General features: G+C 32.9%; 1 protein-coding gene, 1 long non-coding RNA gene, 1 other non-coding gene and 1 pseudogene across 10 annotated transcripts; 2 read left to right on the forward strand and 2 right to left on the reverse strand.

Annotated features, from left to right (window-relative positions):
• Window positions 1–1,525: 1,525 nt before the first annotated feature.
• On the reverse strand, window positions 1,526–4,297 carry LOC146956042 (acyl-CoA-binding domain protein). Its single transcript, XM_085725895.1, has 4 exons — window positions 3,961–4,297; window positions 2,786–2,897; window positions 2,433–2,501; window positions 1,526–2,066 (listed from the first exon to the last, which is right to left on the reverse strand). The coding sequence occupies exons 1-4, from the start codon at window positions 4,086–4,088 to the stop codon at window positions 1,986–1,988; spliced, it is 390 nt and encodes a 129-aa protein (XP_085582021.1). The 5' UTR covers window positions 4,089–4,297; the 3' UTR covers window positions 1,526–1,985.
• Window positions 4,298–5,617: 1,320 nt separating this feature from the next.
• LOC146956043 (large ribosomal subunit protein uL11 pseudogene) lies at window positions 5,618–6,309 on the forward strand (annotated as a pseudogene). The gene has a single exon (XR_015018760.1). The product of XR_015018760.1 is annotated as a large ribosomal subunit protein uL11 pseudogene (transcript).
• A 2,790-nt stretch (window positions 6,310–9,099) lies between these two features.
• TRNAK-UUU (transfer RNA lysine (anticodon UUU)) lies at window positions 9,100–9,171 on the reverse strand. The gene has a single exon. It is a non-coding gene; the product is annotated as a tRNA-Lys (tRNA).
• Window positions 9,172–9,844: 673 nt separating this feature from the next.
• Window positions 9,845–13,775, forward strand: LOC146956045 (uncharacterized). 7 transcript variants are annotated; one of them, XR_015018776.1, is made up of 3 exons: window positions 9,861–10,473; window positions 10,557–10,650; window positions 10,918–13,775. It is a non-coding gene; the product is annotated as an uncharacterized LOC146956045 (long non-coding RNA). The 7 variants fall into 7 exon arrangements; XR_015018770.1 differs by having other exon boundaries at window positions 9,861–10,315; window positions 10,393–10,473; window positions 10,557–13,775; XR_015018777.1 differs by having other exon boundaries at window positions 9,861–10,311; window positions 10,393–10,473; window positions 10,557–13,775.
• The last annotated feature ends 3,943 nt before the right edge of the window (window positions 13,776–17,718 follow it).

The following is a 17,718-nucleotide window of genomic DNA, read 5'->3' on the forward strand; positions in this document are numbered from 1 at the left end:
GAGCTTCCAACAAGGAGAAAAAACTGATTCATGAAGTGTAATATCACTACAGTTGGAGTTAAATATCAGAACTCAAACTATATAGTACCTTAACCGGAATCATCATACTGCTCTTAAGCCAGCCACAAATATTACTACAATTTTACTTTTGTTTAATGATGCTCGAAAAATTCACAATCAGGATTGTCTTATTAGCTGTGAGTCTTAATATATAGACAACAAATATCTTCACTCCTAAACATAATCATCTCATCAGAGTCAGTACCAAAGAGTCAAAGTGTTAATTAGAGGGATTTTAGTAAAAGGAATATTTGAGAAGTGCAAATTGTGCAAACCATTGGTTGCTCAAACTATAAAAACATATTCAAACCAACGTGTTGATCCCTTAAATCCTTCGCATGAACCTAAAGTCCATATATACACACATTCATGAAAATATATGAAAGCCTAAAGAAGAACCTCCAAAATATGTCAAAAACAAAAATTACATAACAGGGCAGGAAGACTACACACCACTTTTTTGTAACCATACTTTCATCAACTCTTCCAAGTTCTAGCATCCTTAAATTCAAGAAAAAGGGGATGCTGTGTATAATATTGCACAAATATTGATATGTAAAGTCACTATATGTTTCAGAAAAAAGAAATACAACGCTTATGTGTTGAATCGTGCTTTAGATCCAAATATCTTTAACAAAATCATGATTAGCGTCTCATGTATGCGTACTACTATGACTGACACCCAAAGCTTGGGAAATCATGGAAAAAATTATCCTGTTAGGAATTCAAATTTAAGATTTAACAAGACCAGTAAAGATAGAGCTGTATAGATTTATAGCCTGTACAATGTTGAAGCTTAATTGTGCGCCAGGGGTCTATGTTAAATGCATATATAATCAATTGTAAATTCTATTTATGTAGCTTGATTACATTGATCCAAATAATAGATATCTTACTATTGAGAGCTAAGAAGCAAGCTACACAAAAGCTTCACAAATGATATCAAGCATGCAATTTTCTTCTTGTGTTCGTCTTCATAACAGTTGCAAACAATCATGCACACGCGAGGAAGCAGATGAACTGGTTAGGAATCCTAACAGAAGATGGGCATGAGCAGCGTAGAGAGGGTTAACTTCTTGAGTTCGTCTGCATATCAGTCGCAGACAATCATACGTACATGAGGAAGCATATGAACTAGTTAGGAGCCCTGGCAGAAGATAGGCACGAACAGCGGAGAGAGGCAGGTGCAGGGGAGAGTGGAAGAGACAGATGAGAGTTAAAGAAGATGCATTACAGAAAGGAGAATGAAATCAGAGAGAGCGAAAGTTAAGACAAGAGACTACCGATAGAGCAGGGTCTCTGAATTTGAATTTCGAAATTTGAATTAAAGAGAATAAAAAATGAGTAAGTGTTGTGCTGAAGAAGCCATGTGTTGAGGTTGAAACATAGACACAATTCCTCTAACACTACCTTACAATTTCATATAGATGGATTAACATTTGCCAACCTAACCCCACAAATAATATAAAAGTACCAAACATGCTGCATGCTCCAGATTTTATATTATATGATATCATAACATTGACTAAAAATCCTGGATATATATTACCAGAGATATGCTGCATTTACAGGATACAAGCCTACAATACAATCAAGACATACAGAGGACGGCTGTGTCTGTTCTTTAACTAAGGTAAACAATGTAACCTAATAGACATCCCAGGAGATAAAGAAACAGCATACTTGTTTATAATAAATTGTACCTAAAAAATATAACGGGGGAGAGGGGATGATAAGTCTGACTCATGTATTTCCCAGGATGCCAGTGTCTCTAAGGTGAAAATTTGAGACCATGAACCATCCAATCAAAATTCTTCCATGGTTAAAAACTGATATACCACAAATATCTGAGCTTAGACATGGAACAGTTGAGGACAAAGTGACAAATAATTCACTCTGCGTCAATGCTTTCATGATTAGTTCAATTATTGTGAATTGCACTTCAGCTTTTCCTCTTCAAGCTGTCGTTTTAATGTTTCCACCCTTTCAAGTAAGATTGCATTCTCCTGGAATATAAAGTTGAAGGTCATTAGAACACACATAATGTTACGAAAACAAATTATCCATGCCAAAAGAATGCCAAAAATAATTTCCACCAAAATCAAAATGGTAGAAAATCAGAATTACAGATAAAGTAGTAGTATTGACTTGAGCAAAATCAGCGGGTTCGGCAATAAATTTAATTTTTAAAATTTGGGACTGATTATAAGTTGGATCTGCATTGTGTCTTTGACAAAATTAACAGTTCATAGTGTGGTTATCCTTTAACAATTTTATCCTTGTTTCCCTAAGATGGCTAGGGAATAGAAACACTATAATAGCGAAGCAGAATGAAGTTTGATTGATAATTTGTCAAAATTATGAAGACATACCTTTTGTAGTATTGCAAATTTATGGTTAATACCAGGAGCATCTTTGGCTATCTGAGACGAGTTCTGAAACTGCCACACAAAAGATTTTACAGGAAAGACAAAGGGGACAGCTTGTTCTTTTATTGTTAGAAAATGTAAATGTTGATTTCTATAAGTCAGTTTCATGATTTCATCATGTACCAATTTTATCTTGGTACAAATATATGAAACCCCATTCACACAGATTGTGAATTTGTGATTAAGGCGGCTAGGTGTGAAGTACTACGAACCACAATGGTATAATACTTGAACCTTAACCTTTCTAGTCATTCACTTTGGAAGGTAGAAAGTGAAAATCGTAAGAGAATACATACCACTTGAAGTTCCTTTAAGCACCCATTCACCCTATCCACCTCCTTATCATACTTTAGCCTCCACTCAGCAGATTCATCCATTGCCTCCCTATTAGCAATATCAAACTGTCTCCTACATATAGTTGAGTGGACCAAGCATCGTTATATTATAATCTATAGTAAACGATGGAAAAAACTAACACTATACTCTATGAATCACAGACACGGACACCACACAGGACACTGACACCGAACAGAACACTAACATGTATCCAGTGACTAATTTAAGAAAATTGAAGTTATTCAATGATATGTTGTTAATCTCAGATAGTGGCGTGTAGCACTGACCCCCAAAGATGCTCTAGCGGTATAGCGGATAGCAGGATGGGCACTATTGTGAAGACTAAAAAACAATGTACAAAGTAAACATAAATTCCAACAAGATATATAAATACTCAAAAATAGAAAAACACATAATATTAAAGGGACAATCATACTTAATAACTATAATCAACTTTGTCATTTCCCCCTCTCCAAAAAAAAAAAAAAATATTGTCATTTCCCATCAAAATAAGTTCTAAATGTAATCAAAATGGCATCCTAACAAAATCAAGTTCTAAATGTAATCAAGATGAACGAGGGCATGATGAAAGAGAGCGGCCATAATCAAACAATCAAACACGAGGCTTACAATATTAGGTCACTTAAATGGTTAAACCGCTACGGCATGGCAATTGCCCTGCTTTTCTACCACTATTCATTCGCAACCGCTAACACACACTACTCTTAAAGATGCTTTGCGGGCCTATGCTGTGACAGTGGGGACACTACACTACACCGCAATAGCGGCACTATAGTGCACTATTGACAACTTCAATTTGAATTTAACTAGATTTTTCGGCATCGTGTCAGTATCAAACAAAGGCAGTGGTGGACACCAGACAGACCTTCAATCTGAAATGTCAGTGTTACATTCATAGACTAAGGCAGTCATTATAATTATAATTATAATTGAAATACAAACTGAAGCATCCCATCAATCATAAAACGAAACTTTCTCTTATCAGTATTAATTCAAATCAGTAGAATTCTAAAGCATAATGATTTCAGCATAAAGATATGGGAACTCAAAAGATCACAATTGTGTGTCAAATCAATTTGTGTTTCAAATCAAATGTTGCAGAAGAGGAACGTACCTTATGAGCTCAGAATCATCGATTGAAATGTTGTAATCAATAGCCCAAAGTCTGAAATAAACAGCAATACCCATGAACATTAGAAAAGCCAAACCCACTAACGTTGATCTTCTTTTCACTACAACCATTCCCTTTCAATTTGATTCTTCTTCTTCTTCTTCTTCTTCTTCTTCTTCTTAATAACGTTGTTGTTGGGGGTTCTCAGTGACTGTGTCCGAAAGTCACATACATTAAAGTTTCAACTATGCTTCTTGTTGAATTTCGTTGATCTAACCTCTTTTTTCGTTTGGTAATTAATATTACTTGTGCTTCTTTAACTTCTGTGTTTGATTTGGTTGGGTAAACCATTCATTTACTATGATTATAACTGTATGGGTCATGTTAACTCGTGCCCCCAGGACATTGGTTAAGGAAGCCAAAAGAAGAAATTGCAAGTCAAAAAAGACACTTTTTAAACTTTTTATGCATTCATTACATAACTTTCAATGCAAGCATTGGTTAACATTTCCCTAACTTTATTCATTACGTCAGCCAGTGTAACCTGTCTAGGCTTTTTGGAGTTAAAATTGCTATTTTGCCCCTTTCATTACTCTTGTAAGAGACCATCCGGAGGGGAGGCATGGTAAACCAAATCATTATCTAAGGAGGTTTCAAGCTTGACCAAGAAATCCACGCATTGATTTTCCTTTCTGAAAGTGTGATAAACAATAATATTACTTTGTTCCATCAAACCATTCACGTCTTGAATCAAAACTACGTAAACATGAAAACTAAGAGTTGGGTCTTTGAGGAGGTTAACACAAAGTAAAGAGTCAAAGTAACAAATAAGCTCTTCAGTCCCCATTTTTTTTTTGCCAATAAGAGACCCTGATAAATAGGGAATGATTTGAGGATTTTGTTTTCTTCATAAAACAAAGTCCCACTCATTTAAGGAACTAAAAAAATTATATTAAAGGAGCGTTTCGAGGGTATGGATAAATTTTTCAAATTCAATATATGTTGTTATAATGCTTGCAAAGTTAAAAGTACATTAATCATATGTATTCATTTATCATTCACTACATAAACACTTTGGGCCATTTAATCATATGTACATCAATCATGTGTATCAAGAGTACATTTTTGGCCAAAAAAACTCACTTCATTCGATTCTTGATCTTCAACAAATCAACGTTAAAAAAATCGTATTCGTTGTTATATTTTTTCTACAACCCAACAAGTGTGAACATCTCTCATTTTATTTTATTTTTTTATGTCTTTCTTTTGAATTTTAGGGTTGTTTATGTTGTTGATGAAATATAAATTGTCTAGGTTTTTTTTATTGGAGTATTAGTATAACCAATGATTTATGAATTGTTTCATAAAAAAAATGAAATTCATGTTCTCTTGAACGATTCGTTTTAAAGTAAATCTCATCAACCATGTGAGTCAAATCATTTGGTTGATTATACTTTTGAAGGGAATAATAGTTATAATTTATGTTACATTATCATGTTTATATTTTCTTTTTGCCACACCATATTCTGAACATTATAGTCGAGTAATTGGAAAGTTGGGCTTCAATGTAAAAGCCCATTTAGATAACCCAAGCCCACAAAACCAAGCACGACCAAAACCCTAATTTATATTCCTCCTTCATCTTCGTTCCATTTCTTCCACCACCGCAAAACCCTACTTTCATTTCCACAACCAAAAAACCACACCCTCTTCCATAACCTCACAATGCCTCCAAAGCTCGACCCATCACAGATCGTCGAAGTCTACGTCCGCGTCACCGGTGGAGAAGTCGGCGCCGCCAGTTCCCTCGCTCCCAAGATCGGTCCCCTCGGTCTCTCTCCAAAGAAGATCGGAGAAGACATCGCCAAAGAAACCGCAAAAGACTGGAAGGGTCTCCGTGTCACAGTCAAGCTCACAGTCCAGAATCGTCAAGCGAAGGTTGCGGTTGTTCCCTCCGCGGCGGCGCTTGTGATCAAGGCGTTGAAGGAACCAGAGAGAGATAGGAAGAAGACGAAGAATATTAAGCATAATGGGAATATCTCACTTGATGATGTTATTGAGATTGCGAAGATTATGAAGCCGAGATCCATGGCGAAGGAGCTTGCGGGTACTGTGAAGGAGATTCTTGGAACTTGTGTTTCTGTTGGGTGTACTGTTGATGGGAAAGATCCCAAGGATTTGCAACAAGAGATTGATGATGGTGATGTTGAGATTCCTTTAGAATAATTTTTATGTTGTTTTGTTTCAGGAATTTGGTTTTGGTTTGTTTTGTATGTTTTATCTGGCAATTTTGCTGAATGAAGTGTTTTGGAATTCATAGAATGGAATTGAAAATGTTATCCTTTCGAAGTATGAATGATTGTTTTGGTTTTATAGTTTTCATGTAGGTGTGTGATTGTTTATTTGGTAAATTAGATATGAATCTGAGCTTGCTGCAACGTGAATTTAGATAAGATAGGGACAGTGACAATAATTTGAAGAATGAACCTTCTATCAGAAGTGTATGTGCTTCTGATGTTAGTGGACATTCAGGACACTGACAAGTGTTTAATGCTCTAGAAGTTAGGGACACTGACAATAATTTGAATAATGACATAATAATCAAACTTCTTGGTGCTGTATGGGTGTTGGCTACTGGTGCCGTTAAAACCTTCAATTCATGAAATTGAAAATTGTTTAATGCCCTATAAGTTTAAGGTCTTCTTCGACCTTGTGATACAATCACTGGCTTCGACAAAAACAAACTTGTGCTTAGGATATACTTGTTTCTGACCTGCAATGAAGAAGGCTTGGAACTTCTACTTATCGTTTTTTAAGTAATGAATTACCATAGAGTTTTTTTAAAGGAACTACAGCTGAACTTACAGCATATTATTATTGAGATTGTTAATATTTGCAAGTTACTCTGTTGATTTTTTGTTAAGGATTGTGACATTGCATGAAGTAATATAGCTGAGATTAGAAAAGTAATCTGACGTTTCATCAATATTTATAGCTGAGACTAGAAGAGTAACCTGACATTGGCTAGGGTTGATTATGTGTTGGATTGGATTTAACCACCTGTCTCGGTGAGCAGGGTTTGCAGTTGTATCAGCCTTGTTCTGGTTTATTTTTGACATCATCTTTTTGATCAAGATGCATTCTTTGATGTTTTTTCCTCCCCTTTGTTTTTTCAAGCATCAGAAACCTCCCCTTCCATTAATCGTTTGAAGAAAAAACGTTCTATTTTGATACTTCGTAACATTTTTTGTTTACAAATTTTATAACACATCCCCAACACGAAACCTTTTCATTCTTGCTATACATTATCTTCCTGGTCATTGCTATGCTATACATTCTCTTCTTGATCACTTTGTTGGTGTCCATGCTCGTCATGTTGTAACTGGTTGTCTGTCACTTGTCACTCGTCATTGCTTGTTGATTTTCACATTCTTGATTTTGCCGTTGCTTTTGTCAGTTTTTGCACCATCATTCTCCTTGTTTGTGTCGTCACTTCCGGATGTCCGTCGTTCTTGTTGCTTGTGTGCCGTTTGCGTCATTGCGATCCGCTGTTCTCACTTCTCATGGAGTTGGAAATTATTGCTACTATACATAGCTATTGTCATTGAAATGTAACTACGGTTTTGTTTATGCAGATTTTAGATATAATTGATTTATTGCTAGCTTTGGCTTAATTTAGATACCCAGTATACATGCATACTGGTTTATATTTGGGAGAACTAACTAGTGTTAGACTTGTAATATACAATACATATATTTACTGTTTAAAAAAGATGCATATATGGTCATTAGTAAATATATGTTGGCCAAACTTCAGTGGGTTATTTGTTCCAAAATTAACTGGTTATGCAGTTAGTTGTTCAAATTCCATTAGTTTATACAAGCTGCTATCAGTTGCTGTTATTAATTCCGAACTGGCTATTCGTTGATTTCGTTTGTATGTGAGTTTGAAGAAACCTTTTAGGTGACAAATTGAGTTGATCATATGCCAAAGTAGATAAGTATGCGGTAACATGTCGAAAAGCATGCTCGGAAGGCAATCAAGCTTGAAATAACAATACAAAGAAAAACAAAAGCTGGAAACCAGATAACTCCTCACATAAACAAGAATTCTAGAGTGCCAATACAACCACCTCATAACCTCCTAGACAAACCACGGCCAAAACTCCCAAAACAAAAGAAAGAACTCCAAAAAGGGAGAAAAACTAAACCCCAAACATGGGACAAAACTTCAAAAGAGCCGACCAATCAAACTGACCAAGGATTGGAAAAAATTAGCACCTTCGGATCTCACTTCATGCCACTAACGAACAACCAAAGAAAATGCAATAAACATCTTTTATTAATCTGAAATACAACGAAGAAACTTCTTTTATACGATCAACTTTCAACAATTAAACACTTCAGCGAACTACATTATAACTGACAACACCAAACTGCTCCTCTGGGATAAATTACACCAAGTAAAACTGAAAACATGAGCCTCATCTCGAGACCTAGAACAACAAGCCGTAGAGAAACAAAACAAAAGCTGCCCTCCACCACAAACTTAGAAGCTATTTAGAGCCAATATAAATTTAAAAGATCCAACGATGCTTAAAGACCAAGATGTCAATTCTAACTTGTTAAAACTAAAAAAATTACAATCTTTTATTCCCTTATCCATGGGCAATGGTTAACTATCTACTAAATATAAACAATTTTGTTATGCATGACTTAAATTCTCCTCTAATTTGAAGTACATATTCTCGTTATTCTCTCCTAGATTTTTCTCAAACTTGAGCGTTATGGCATTTGTTGATAGCCAGTTAGTCACCTTCTTTCACGCCAGAGTCATTGATGACATTCCTGTCCTACAAGTACTCATCACTTCACCATGCTATTGGAGGTTTCTTCTCCTGATTCTTGAGTTTATGTTCCTACTTGAACATGTATAATACGTTGTGTTTGATTTCCCAACTTGTTTTTTTGCTCACTTTTCTTCTTATATATACAAATCGGGTCACATACTTCTTAAGTAAATCTCTAAAATGTTTAATGAAAAAAATTTGGGTCTTAACTCTTAATCTTGGAAATGTTAAAATTAAGTAAAAAATGGAAATGTTAAAATTAAGTAAAAAAAAGTACAATACAAGAATGGGACGCCGACTGTGGGGATCGAACCCACGACCACGTGGTTAAAAGCCACGCGCTCTACCACTGAGCTAAGTCGGCTTGCTTTTGCAAGCAATTTGAGCTTAAACTATTTACAACCGTTCTTAATATTGGAAATGGAAGTTAAGCCATACGAACTATACCATTATTTCCTTAAAAAAAAAAAAACTATACTATTATAATTTATTTTCCCGTAAATTTTTTTTATTATTTATTTTAGATTTTCATTAAAAAAGACTTGATTGCAATTTTAGTCTCTATTATAAAAATTCGTCAGTTTGAGCTTGAGTCCACCCATATTTTTTTAATAAAAATTGGTGATATGAAATGTTTTAGAAGACATGGTATATGATCTATATGATCTGATGATGTGAAAAAAAAATCAACATCAATGAAATTGTAACAATTTTTTCCAAATCTTAATTTAAAATATTTCGTGTCATCATATTTTAGACCAAATATTTGATGAAGGAACCAAAATTGTCAAATTTAAAACCAATGGACCAATTCTACAAAGAGTAATGCTAGTTGTTACCAACACTTTAAACCGAAACTCACGAAGTGATGTAGTCCGTTGATTTTCAAAATCGCACGACCATGATTTTCGTAAATGAAGGACTTACTAGTCACTTACTCTTAAAGCTTATTAGGTCATGCTATTAGTTAACCTAATTTTTTCCCTCTAAATCCATGTCATTAATTGCTAATCAACTTAACCCTAAAAATATTTCCCTCCTTTTACATGTTAAATTTGAATTTCAAATTTTGACTTGACAATTGTTATTTTCCCAATACTCTACGTGCCTTTACTGATGCTTGGTAATAGCACCGTTACCATTAAAAGCACCTCATTTTCCCATGAATTTCTTTGCCTTATTCTCTGTCCCAATAGAAACATTTCCTATGCTATATAATTAATTCATTTGCCATATGAAAACCATTTTCCATTTCCAACTATCAGAATCACTCACCCATCTACACTCTCTCTCTATCCTAGAACACATTTTTCGTCTCTCTCCTTTCGCACTCTCTGCCCAAGAACCCTCAATTCTTCAAAATTCTCTCCTGCATAACAGATTTGAAATTGAAATTGATATTTGGGGTTCAAGTATTTAGGTTGCTCTCTCTTTTTAAAATTCGTTTTTATGGTTCTCTCTCCACGTCAATACCGCAGTTCTACAAGCTAGAATCGTTGATCTGGTTTGTGAGTTTCGTTCTCCCCGTTTTGATTTATGTGTGTTTTGGTTATGTGTCTAATTGTGTCACTTTTTATGTTTCTAGCAGTTTTAACACGATTTTTGAAGTGCTGAGAATAAAAGGCTCTGTCAGATTCTACATTGTGCCAGATTATACTTTCCATAGGTTTTTATTCACTTATTCTCCTATTTTTTCTGTTCATTTTTAGTTTTGATTCTATTTTGAATAGCAATTGATTTTTCATGCAGTAAAAGATGACAAACAATGAAGATCTCACAAGTTTGATCAATTGCTCTAGATTTCTGCGCCTTTTTATGAATCCAATAAGGGTTCTATTATAAGGTTTATGTATTTTTTTTTAATCTACTTAGATTTCTTTTCATCTGATTGCAATTCTATGATCATTACTTTAGTTGTGTGCTGATATTTGGCAACTTTCTAAAAAGTTTTTATTAAGAATTTAATTTTTCTTTATTGGAGCTTATCTTATTATTTTAGTGTTTCTTCATTTTTGCTTTTTCTATTAGAGAGGAAGTAGAAAACCAGTACAGTAGTGTCGTTTTGCTTTATTTCAGGCTTCATAAGTCAATGACCAGCAACATATTTCAGGTTTCCATTCAGCCCCAATTTGAAGATATATATCCCTCTGCATTAATGAGTATACCTTAGGTAATATACATGTTTGTGAGACTCACTGTGATTTCATTACGAAATTGATACAAATGAATATTCCTCAGTACTTTATGATAGAAATTAACCACATGTTTAGGCTTAACTCTAAAATCAAATATTCAAGGGTGTGATTGTTAATAGTTGTTACTTAGTATGCCATTTTTTATGATTGAGAAATATGTGTATTTAATCACTTAATGGATCATTCTTGAATTGTGGATGAGACTGATTATTTATTTTTTCTAAGTTTTTTGTTCTTTTCATCCTTGAAGTATCATCTCATTGAATGGTACCATAGCTCTAATAAACTCAATGACATTGACAATATATAGAATTTATCTTTTGTTCATTTTGCGCAAATTGGCTTTATGCAGATGTATGAGTGGTCATCTAATTCAGTGCTACTATTTTGTGCAATCTCATGTTTTGAAGATAGTGCAATTAACTTGCAAAGTCATTGTGCAGACTACAGAATATAAAGCTTGATATAATTTTACAACTCCAAGGAGATCAGTGTAACAATAGTTCTCATGTTTTGGTTTAGTTGTAGACAGTGGCGAAGCTAGCCAGTTTTCTACAATGGGGCCAAATATTTTTGTTGACAATTTTTATTGTTAACAAAAGTTTTTTTAGTAAATTCTCAAGAGATTTGAAGTGACAAAATAGGATGAAATACATCTATCAAACAAGTGAATATCATTAACTTTCTTATTTCTATTAGTTTTCAAGAAAAATAATTTGTGGTAGCGAAATCATATTTTTTTGGGGTAGCTAATTATCAAATGTAATAACTTATTCAAATAAAAAATATACTTTGGGGTAGCCAAAGCTGCCTCATACTCATACATAGCATCGCCCCTGGTTGTACATTTGAAGAAGGATATGATCAATATTCATAGTTTTTAAAGGATTTGGTTTTTTGGTTTTGGATTATGGTGTTGGAACCCACTGGTTATTGTCTGATCAATCCTGTTTTTGACGAACATGCGTGATGGATTCAAAGAAGAAAGAGGTGCCCGTGGAACCGAGATGCATGAGATGAAAATGTAATATGTGAGAATTTCACCAGGATTGAAGATGAAGATATGCCGGAACCGCGAAAAAGATTAACGCTTCTGAGATTACTCATTTTGGAATGGCAAAACACAGAGAAGCAGACAACAAATCTGGGTGTCCTCAGTGATCGAAAATCAAAACTGGTATATGAATCTCTCGGTTGTGTAGCCTTTGGTTCCCATCAGCTTTGGATAAAACGTTCTCCTCAATGACTGCAGTGGTGTCCACGACTCGAAATGTGAGCTATGTGTAGTCTTTGTGCTCGATTGTTGCTACCGCGCTCTCCTTGACTTCTTCAGGAAGGATGGTTAGTGGTTACTGATTTCTTTTCCCTTTCCTATTCTTCTTATTCCCCTTATGTTTCTTTTAGATTTCATTGTATCAGAACAGATGTAGGATTTTTATCATTCAATTCACTTCTTATGAAATTGGTGTTTTGATTTTAAATTGTTGCTTGCAATATGGAAAGTTAAAAAAAAAAAATTGAACGGATAAGTTTTACGTTGTTTTTAGGAGAAATAGATGGTGAATTATATTTGAAGGAACCATTTCATGGTTACATATTTATATATAATATGAAACATGAATGGACATAAATAACTCTTACGTTTTGTGCATTTTCTGTGCCTACTCTAACACTAATCTTTATCAGGTATCATTAGCTTTTCAAGTTTATTTCTACCATTGAATGTCAGATTCAGCCTTGAAACCTAACCTTGAATTATTTTGATGTTTTATTTATGTTACAAATTGAAATTAAACTAGGCCTTATTTATCCTGCTGAGAACTTTCCTTTTACCTATACAATAATTTTTGAAATGCATACAGAGATGTATATATCTATTATGAAATTAGCATTCAATAATACATCTTAAAATATGCTTTAGTGTATGCTTGGTTCAGTTTTGGAGTTGGCAAAATTGATTCTAGAGTTGTAGAATTGATTTTGTCATCTTTAGTTGTTCTCGAGGGGAGTTGTAGAACTGCTTCTGCAACTTTTGATGATGGGTTCATGAGGGTTAGTCTAAAAAGAAAGACTTTAAACATTAACACTCTAAATTCTGCAAGGATCAGCGAGGCTATTTATCATAATAATCATTTAGCAACAGATATAGTGTTTCTAAAGAATTATCTTGATGCACAATACTTTGGTGAGATTGGTATTGGGACACCTGCACAAATCTTCAAAGTGGTGTTTGATACTGGAAGTTCTAATATTTGGCTCCCATCTTCCAAATGCAGATTGTCCGTAAGATTCACAATGATCTGATCAAACACTACTCCTTCAGATATGCTTTTATTTTACCAAGCCTATTTCAAAATCAATATATGATTAATTTGAGTATAACTAAATGCAGATTGCTTGCCACATTCATTCCATGTATAGACAGTCCCCCAAATTGAGTGTCAAAGATTGGCTCCTAAAGTTATGTAGAACAAGTAGCAGGTGCTTCTTAGCATGTTTCTTCGGATACATTTGCTTAATCAAAAAGCGTCTCCAGCTCTTCAGAGTTTTCTATTTAATTTATCTTACGCATTAAACATAACTTTCAAACTAGATATTTCAGGTTGAGATGAATGGCTCACATACAATTGTGGGACTTCAAATGTAATTAGTATTGGTCTTACCAAAGGGATTAGGACTTCATATGAAGATTAGTCGATGTTATAAGCTACTGCAACAATTTTGGGAATCATAACAAAAGTGAATTTTAATAGAGTTTAAGCCATTTATGCAATGCTCCATAAATTGTTTATTTTTGGATGTCTATATTTGTTGGTTTTTGATGAAAAAATATGAAACTATTAGTTAACGAGAATTACCACACTTTTTTTTTTTTTTTTTTTTACATTGGAATTTAGTTTGTTTTAACAGAACTATGTATATAAGTATACTTTTTAGACTTGGTACCTATTAGATACTCTCATAGGAGAGAATAATTTTTGGGGTCTTATGAGACTCAAAGTCTCACTTAAGACCACAATCTTAAGTAGGGCTTACACTTTTTTGTTATTAAAAAATTGAAATGTAATGATATAAAGTTATTGATAGTTAATTAGTTCGTATTATTTAAGAAATTTGTGTGAGATGTCAGGTTAAGAGAGATTGAGTGCTTATTATGAGTGATGATTAATGGTAAGGTTAAATAATGTTTTTGGTTCCTATAAATATGTTAACTTTTCGTTTTAGTCTCTCTAAAACTTTCCTTTAATTTTTAATCCCTATAAAATTTTCAATCGCTACTTTTTGTATCTATTTTAAAGTTATTTTATGTATTTTTTAATGAAATTGCACAGAAATGTGTAGAATATTATAAAAACCTTACCCAAGAAAAATTAGAATATTTTAACAAAACATAAATTAAATATGAATTTTTAACTGTAAAAAATATACAAATTCATATTAAATTCATGTTTTGTTAAAAAATTCTAAATTTTTTTGGGAGAGATTCTTATAATATTATGAATTTTTCTGAAAAATTTTATTAAAAAATATGAATTCTACATATGAGTTTACTTTAAAGGAGGGACCAAAAGTGAAGATGAAATTTTTTTTGAGGAATTAAAAGTTGAAGAAATTTTTTAGAGGGACTAAAACGAAAAGTTGACATACTTATAGGGACAAAAAACATATTTAACTCTTAATGTTATACAAAATTCACCTATAACTTATTTAAAGTCAATTGAAATGTAGAATATAATTTATTGGTGTCTATTACAATTTGACCTCTGCGTCGCAGGGTCAAAAGTCTATTTTTAAGTAACTATTACATTTTACTAATATTACATTTTACTAATAGTGAATATATTACGGCTCATAAGACCCGTGCGGCGCACGGGTCATCAATCTAGTTTTTTAAAATATTAAAACAACACAAGGCATATTCTTGCGCGTTTCTTTTGTAAAGAATAGCAACACTCTTCTACAAAATGATGAAAATAAGAGGATTAAAATTGTAATAATGTATTAAAAAAAAAACTCTTGGATTGTAAAATTAAATAAGTCAAGTATCCCAAATAAACAATGCAAATATTTGTTGGCGAAGAGAAAAAGTAGGATTTTTTTTTTTGGTCACAAGGTAGGATTTGTTTTTTACAATGAAAAATGAGTTGTTGTAATGACCTTTCTTTTAGGTAATGTAGGTCCTTTTGAACGGCAAACCATGAATTTAGCATTGCACATTCAAGAATGTGTTTAATTATTCGCCCCACAAGTTAGGAAACTCTAAATTTTCATGGAAGCTTCTCAAGAATATGTCAAGAATCATTTTTGATCTCATTCACACGTGTAACATTTGCATCCAAATAATCTTAGTCCTCAGATATTTTCTCCTTTTAATTCGTGATATCATCTACTTATTCTTAGCATCTCCAAATTTTTTACACATATAAATACAATAAAAAGGCCTAATTAGTACTCATCAATCACAAATCTCCAAAACCATCATAATTCTTGGTTCAACATTTTTTCTATAGCAAAAACTCTTTGAAAGAACTCTCTTCTTTCTAGACATAGGAGGAGGAGAGATATTAACTAAGTTGTTTTTTCCATTACAAAGTTCTGGTATTCAACAAGCAAACAATTAATACTCTTATCATCATCAATGGCAAAAGGAATGAGGAATCTAAGTTGTTGGATGGAGGTTGCTCCTGCACCCATAATTTTCCCAACAAGGCCTTCTAATTCTCCTACTTTGGAGACAATCAAAGAAGCTGCTGAGGAATATGATAATATTCAAATTAAGCATAAATAATAAATTAACCTCGTGGAGTAACAAATGTTGCTAGAGATTTTGTTGGTGATTAAGTGGCGCCTGTTTTGAAGGTTCTATCATATGAAGAGGGTCCGTCCAATTGTGAAAGCAATTTCAAGTACTTTGGAACAACAATGTCTATGTTTGGATTTAGGGTGACTCAATGTAATTCTATCAATTCCACTATGATACCAAACATCATACATTGAATTGAATTTGTAAATATATTTATCATTCTTTTATTATTATTATTATTATTATTATTATTATTATTATTATTATTATTATTTAGGATGTATAAGTTTCTAAACAAAAAGAATGTAAAAGTAATAACCTATGCACTGCAGTCATTGTTATTCTTTCACAAACATAACTAATTTAGGTCTTGCTAATGGTATCTTAGAGGAATAAAAGTTTTAGCTAGAATACCTTTGAGGCATTGGTTGGTATTCTTCAACTGAATTAAATCTTTTTCTGCAATTCATAACAAATATTACTATATTGTAAACATTAACTAAACATATGTTTGATTCTACCATGGAGAGAATTAATTTTGATAGAATTAATTGGTTTTGGTCATAACCCTCGATTTGGATTGACCTCTCCGATAATTAAGAGTTTAGTCATGTCGTCCTTGTTTGTAGCCTAATTCAGTCCCGTCCCCTCGTTATATGTGTTTGAATATATGATTACAACAAGATGATTCATTCAAGCTATGATCCTAACTCTTTACGAAGCAATGCCATTGCCTTCAATAATTGTTGCAACGAAGAAAACCCTCAAATTTTGAAACCCTTAAAATTTGGTCTTGTTCTTCAATTTGATTGGATTTGCAACTGATCCCCCATCACAATTGAAGAGCAGCACGACCTAAAACCTTTAAACCCCAATCTAGGTGATGATAAATGAATTATTTTCTTTCACACTATGTGCAATTGAAACCCTTCAATTTACACAAATCTTGAACACTCACTGTACATAATAAACTTATTCTAAGTCTCTCATAAACTTCACTCACATAAAAGAGCTAAAGAGATTTCAATGGAACTTTGTGATGAATGAAATTTAGAGAGAAAAATGATTTTTAAACCTCAATGAATGAGTGAATTTCATATAGGAAGATGATTGAAAAAAATCATTTTGAAACAATGGAGTATTGCTTTGTGATTTTTTGTATTCCAATTTGGAGTTTTTGAATATTTTTTTCAAGTAACTTTGCTAGAATTCACCTTTTTCAAACACCTTTTTCAAAGTGAATAAGCGGTGTCTGGGGTTCGAACCTCAGCTCATGCATATAATAATGCATGTCCTGTCAACTGAGCTATGCTCACAGGGACGGGGTTTTTGAAATTTGAAACTTAAAATCACAATTTCAAGAAAATTACAATCCAAAATTCCCATTCATATGATATGGTTTTTGTTGTTAGTAGTGTAAGTGTTGTTTACTTGTTGTTTTTATGGGCTTCTATTTTTGGTCAAGATCATTGATCGAAATGTTTCAGCTCTTTGCTTATACGTTGCTAGTTTTTTTTTATATTTAATTTGCTAATTTTAATTGCTAATCATCTCTTAAATTTTTTTTTGAAGGAATCATCTCTTAATTTTATTTACAGCTATCGGTTTAACTTTAATATTGTCTTTTTAGTTCAACTTCAATGTTGCGAATGTAGCCAACTTAAAAAAAACTTCAATGTTGGAATTAGAAATAAGTTCTAAATTTTTAGGTTAGTTTGAAAGTTGTACGACTTGAAGTTATTTTGATGTCATACTTTTTTTTTAGAAATTATATTTGTACAATCATTTTATGATAATTTTTGCGATAAATTTATCTTTCATACTCACTTTTCCTTATTTTTTACTCTCTCTATTGATTTGATTTTTGTGTCAATATCTATTTTTCTTTTAAAATTCATGATTGTTCAAATAA

The sequence above is a fragment of the Medicago sativa genome, chromosome 1, assembly GCF_051527215.1.
Source record: "Medicago sativa cultivar Bolivia chromosome 1, Bolivia_mono, whole genome shotgun sequence".
NCBI lineage: Eukaryota > Viridiplantae > Streptophyta > Magnoliopsida > Fabales > Fabaceae > Medicago > Medicago sativa.

Excerpts from the sequence above, each read along its gene's own strand:
- LOC146956042 (XM_085725895.1), bottom strand. The coding sequence starts at position 4,088 with ATGGTTGTAGTGAAAAGAAGATCAACGTTAGTGGGTTTGGCTTTTCTA. Across the intron at positions 2,502-2,785 it reads GCTTAAAGGAACTTCAAGTG|TTTCAGAACTCGTCTCAGAT; the intron begins GTATGTATTCTC and ends TTTGTGTGGCAG. Across the intron at positions 2,067-2,432 it reads AATTTGCAATACTACAAAAG|GAGAATGCAATCTTACTTGA; the intron begins GTATGTCTTCAT and ends TTTATATTCCAG.